This window comes from Podarcis pityusensis (genome assembly GCF_964106645.2).
Source record: "Podarcis pityusensis genome assembly, contig: HAP1_SCAFFOLD_411, whole genome shotgun sequence".
Classification (NCBI taxonomy): Eukaryota; Metazoa; Chordata; class Lepidosauria; order Squamata; family Lacertidae; genus Podarcis; species Podarcis pityusensis.
The window spans coordinates 25,233-30,982 of NW_028293249.1; the positions used below are offsets into that span (position 1 = coordinate 25,233).

The 5,750-nt window shown below is 38.2% G+C and overlaps 1 protein-coding gene across 1 annotated transcript; it reads right to left on the reverse strand.

The window, feature by feature from the left end:
• Positions 1-4,412: 4,412 nt before the first annotated feature.
• LOC308469179 (olfactory receptor 10R2-like) lies at positions 4,413-5,750 on the reverse strand. Its single transcript, XM_081024523.1, has one exon. It carries the CDS (start codon positions 5,722-5,724, stop codon positions 4,780-4,782), a length of 945 nt encoding a protein of 314 aa, XP_080880649.1. The 5' UTR covers positions 5,725-5,750; the 3' UTR covers positions 4,413-4,779.

The window sequence follows — 5,750 nt, forward strand, 5'->3', positions numbered from 1 at the left end:
TGATGCAGGATCTGAAAATAAACTTTAAAGGTGTTACAGATTCCAACAGTGGTCATACCTGATGTTTTATAAAAAAAAAATACTTGGGGGAAATGCACTCATAAAATGTCTGCTTCCAAGTTTGTGAGGTATTAGATCCAGTTTACAAAACTGCATTTCCTTGAGAAATAAAATTTTAGCAATCAGAAAACATCTTGGCATAGTTCATCACCGTAAATTAAAATTTTGGATTCTTATAATTGGAGAAGCCCTGCTGTGAATGAATGTCTGGCTACAGCCCATAAACTGATGAAGGAGCACAGAGGCAAGTGAGCTGAAGAGTTTGAGACTTCACCATATTCCTGTCAATTGCAAAATTAACAGCATCCCAAAACATAACTCTCAACACCACTAGAATCTTTTCCTGAGGATCATGCCTGCCTTTTCATGCAGTCAGTGTCTATTCCAAATTGTAGCAGCTCTCCAGGGTCTCAGGTTGATGTCTTCACTAGTCCTGCCAAGCAACCTCATACACATTTAGAAAAATATTGGATCTGGAGCCTTCTGCATGCAAAGCAGTAACCCTGCCTTTGAGAATGAAGCTTGTGCCCGAGATAAAAAGAGTCAGGTGCTTTGAAACTGTTCTTATCTCCCTTTAAAGTGTCATTTGAATGACTAAACCATTCTGCAGTTCAAATAAAACCAGCAGAACCTCAAAACACAATAAACCTCTTCAGTTATCAAGCCGAAAAAATATATATATACCAAATAATTCTTACAAAGGAAGAAGGTTTGGTGTTCCAAATGACAGCAGTTTGCCACACTATCCTTTTTACAATGTTTTTTCTGAGCATGGAATAATGTAAACAAGTTTCTAAATCCCACCAGAAAAACTTAAAGTAAGTCAACCATCATGTTATCAATAGGATTTCTTAAATTCACAGGTAATGTGAATATTGTTTAATAAATAAAAAACCCAAAGTCTAAAAGGTGAGGAAAGTTCAATCCATAAGTACAATGCTAGCACTTTCTAATATCCTCAGAAGCACTCTGAAGATTTGGGGCTGGTTCATTACTGAGAGATTTCAGAATGATTTCCATGAAGTATGGTAAAACTGAAAATCTAGTAAAGAATCAAAATCATCTAAAGAAATGGATTTGGTTGCACAGGGTGCTTACAGATGAGCCCAAGGTGTAAGAAGAGCATACGTAAGAAATGGAAGGAAGGAGAAATCATGAATAAAAAGTGTACATGAACAGCCAACAGTTGCAGGGAGAAGATCAGGTAGCCCAAGCTCTGGATGAACTCCTGATTGCAAGAGGTTAAATATAAAAATCATAAAGGTTTCTTTGGCTATGTTCAAAGCATGAGGAAGAACAAGCAAGTAGTACGTCCTCTGTATGGAGATGATGGAGAAATGCTATTGAGTGACAGAGAAAAGGTGGAAAACCTAATTCAAAATTGCAGGGCCTCATGAGCTCCTCCCGAAGGTACTAAAAGATTTTATTTCAGAGCCTCTATATATCTATAATCTATAACCTTTGAGAATTATTGAAGAACAGATTAGGTCCCCGTGCAGAGGAGGCAGGCAAATGTTGTCCTGATCTTCAAAAGTGGTGGTGGAGAAGACCCAGGTAGCTACTGACCTGTGAGCTTGACATCGATACCAGGAAAGGTCTTAGAACAGATAATAAAACCATTTGTCTGTGAGCACATAGAAAAGATTCTGTGATTACTAAGACCCAGCATGGGTTTCTGGTAAACAAGTCATGCCAGACGAATCCCATTTAATTTTTTGACAGAGTTACAAGCATGGTGGATCAGGAGAATGCTATGGATATAGTGTGTCTTGATTTCAGTAAGGCTTCTGTCCCCCATTTATATTCTTGTGGAGAAGCAGGTAAAACGTGGGTGGATGAGGTATCTGTCAGGTGGATTTTGGGAAATTGGAAAACCCAACAAGGATAAATTCTGTCACCACTGTTTGATTTTCTCTTGCCATTGATGCAGCATCTGAAAATAAACTTTAAACATATTACAGATTTCAACAGTGTTCGTCAGCTGATGTTTAATATAAAAATACTTGGGGAGAGGCTTGTTCATAAAATGATTTTTTAATTTTTTGCTCTTTATTAAATTTATGTACTGCCCTTCAGTTGACTATCACAGGCCACTTTACAACATAAAAACACAAAATGCATAAAGTGATCGTAAAAATGCAATAATAACAAATTTCTAAAAAAGCCATTTGATGTGCCTTAAACATCACTCCATACAGCTGCCTGAGAAAAGGCCACCTCCATTTGCCCAATGGTAGAGCCGGCCTCAGTAGATAGAGCCTGGCACAACAGTTGAGCAACCAGCAACATAATTGTGTCACCCCTTAGACATATTATTACATTCACTTGACCAACAAGTCTACACTGCAGAGTTGAATGTCTGATATCTCCCTTTCAAGGAATCCTGGGAATGTCTGCTCCCAAGTTAGTGAGGCATTAGAGCCAGTTTACAAAACTGCATTTTCCACAGAACTAAAATTTTACCAATCATACAACATCTTGGCATAGTTCATCACCATAGATTAAAATTCTGTATTCTTTTAATTGATGTACTTCCACTGTGGATGAATGTCTGGCTACAGCCCACAAACTGATGAAGGAGCATAGAGGCAAGTGAGCTGAAGTTTGAGGCTTCACAATATTCCTGTCAATTGAAAAATTAGCAGCATCACAAGGCATAACTCTGAACACCACTAGAATATTTTATTGAGGAGCATGCCTATCTTAAGCTGCCTTTTAAAGAGTCATGCAGTCAGTGTCTACTCCAAATTGTAGCACCTCTGCAGCGTCTCAGGTTGCAGTCTTCACAAGTCCTGCTAAGCTACCTCATACCCCTTCCGGAAAATATTGGATATGGAGCGTTGTGCATGAAAAACAGTAACTCTGCCATTGAGTATGAATCTTGTTCCCAAGATAAAAAAGAGTCAGGTGCTTTGAAATTTTTCTTATTTCCCTTCAAAGTGGCAAAGACAAGAGCATCTGAAGGGCTGAATGAATGAATTCAAATCAAAGCTGCAGAACCTCAAACCACAATAGACTTACAAGGAAGCACGATGGATGTTGAGCTCTTCCAAATGACACCAATTTGCCACAATATCCTTTTTATGATGTTTTTATTGAGCATGGAATGATGTAAACAAGTTTATGAATCCCACCAGATATTATCTCCACGGTGTTTCAAAACGTAAAATAAATCAACCGTCTTATTATCAAAGGGAGTTGTTAAAAGCTACAAGTAATAATTAACAATACATATAATTTTATTGGGTGTATTTTTTCCTAAAACTGTGGACTTCATCTCTATAGCGATACATTTTATTATGTCTACTTGTTTTCAATTTTTTTATTTTATTATGATGAATATTACAGACTTTTTCTGTGTAAAGAGCAGTGTGGTCTCTCTGATTAAGTGGTGTGTGAATATTGTTTAATAAATAAAAATAGCATACAGGACAAATGGCTCTGGGCTAAGCCACACCCATTGTCAAAAAGGCAGGGAAAATTCCATCTCACAAAACTTAACATCTCACAAGGGTACTGAAGACATCAGGGTTCAAGGAGATGATCGTAAACTGAATATTTTCACAGATTATATATTACTGATGCTCCACAATCCAAGCTAAGCCCCTTATCCTTTGCAGAGGATACTAAATAATTTCATGGCAATATCTGCATTTTCAATGACTTCTGGACCCAAGTGTTCAATCTAATTTCTATTATTGTGGATTCAACCTCGGCAATGGATCCAGATTTGGCATTACTTTCTCTAGAAAGCAATACAAACCAACCATTCACCACTAACCTCTAGTATTTAATTTCTTAACGGCAGCTAAAATCTCCATTGCTAGTCACTGGAAATCGAGATCCCAATCCCGGTATTGTTGGTTTGGAAGGTTATGGGAAATTGCTCTCTCTGAATACCTAACATGCCAGAGAGGATTTAGCCGCAGGGAGACAAAAACGGAATGTTTCTATTCCATTTGGTACCTCTTTCTATCTTTTGGCAATGCTGAGCCTAACAAGCATCAACCGTCCCATAGCCCAAATAAACATATATAGAAGTTATGTCACTTCTCCATATGTTTAGTTGATATTATATGGTATTATATAGATGATATTATATAGTAAACACCTGGCTTGGGCACCTACGTTTTCAGCAGCATTGCATGAATGGTTCTTTTTTCCATTGCTGTTGTTGGAATCATAGAATCTTAGAGTAGCAAGGGACGTGTCATGAATGAGCCAGCTCCCAGTGAAGGAAGCAGTTACGAAGAGAGAGGGTTAAATGGCAGACAAGAGGAGCCTCGGCCAGGGTATGTACTGGTACCAGCCATTCAACAGGAACAATTTTGACACTTCAGTCTCAGCACTATATGAGCTTGAAATAGTTCTGCGTGAATGATTGGTAGAGAAAATGAGGGCTAGGATTTGGGAGAAAACAACAGTAATCTTTGGAAACATTTCCTTTGTTGCGGGGCTGAATGATTACAGGTTCATTTATGAGAAAATTCCCACAACCCAATTTATTTTCCAGTGATGTACTAAAGAGAAAATCAAAGTTGTCTGTAAATGCTAAAGCAAGGCCACATTTTTCCAAGTGAACATTCCATATACAGATGAATTTTTAAAAAGATGAGAAAAAGCTACAATACTATTTGAGGTGTTCTTTGTCCATTAAACTACAGATACAGCATTTGTTGGGTTTCATAATTCCTCTTCAAAGTGGATAACGCTTAATTTTCACATTCTTTGGGTGCAGGAGCTTTTGCCAAGCGATTTCTTAAGCGCTATTTGGACATCTTTGTTTCTCAGGCTGTACACCAAGGGGTTCAACAAGGGAGTCACCATTGTGTAAGAGACAGAAATAAAAGTCGTCTCATCTAGCGTGTAACTGTTTTTGGGCCCGAAATGGATAATGCCAGCACACCCAAAGTGCACCACGACCACAATAAGATGGGAGGCACAAGTGGAAAAGGCTTTACGCTTCCCAGCCGTTGTGGGGATTTTCAAGACAGTGTTTGCAATTAAAATGTATGAGAGAAGGATGAACAGGAATGCACAAATTATAACCAAAACACAAATAATGAAAATGACGATTTCACCTATGTAATTTCGGCCGCAGGCTAATTCAAGCAAAGGTTCTATTTCACAAAAGAAGTGCTTAACTTTATTTGGCCCACAGAAAGGCAAGGTAAATATGATTATAGTCTCTGAGGTGGAAAAAAGAAATCCAGTTGTTGCTGAACAAGCCACCAGCTTGGTGCAGAGTCTTTGATTCATCAATATCTGATAACGTAAAGGTTTGCATATGGAGACATATCGGTCATACCCCATCACTGCTAGAAGAAAACAATTTGTGAATGCAAAGCCCAGGAAAATGTACATCTGAGTAGCACAGCCAATGAAGGAAATGGTCTTCTTTTCTCTTAGAAGATTTGCAAGCATATTGGGGATAATGACAAGTGAGTAGCAGATTTCTGAGAAGGAGAGGATGGAGAGGAAGAAGTACATGGGGATGTGGAGGCTGCGGTTAAGACATATCGTAGTGATGATGATTATATTTGCCATCAAAGTTATCAGGTAAATTAGAGAGAACACCAGAAACAATGGAATCTGCAGTTCTGGGAAATTGGAAAACCCAGCAAGGATAAATTCTGTCACCATTGTATGATTTTCTCTTCCCATTGATGTAGAATCTGAAAATGAACTTT

Bases quoted from the DNA above. Each gene is read 5' to 3' on its own strand.
- LOC308469179 (XM_081024523.1), bottom strand. From the start codon at position 5,724: ATGGGAAGAGAAAATCATACAATGGTGACAGAATTTATCCTTGCTGGG.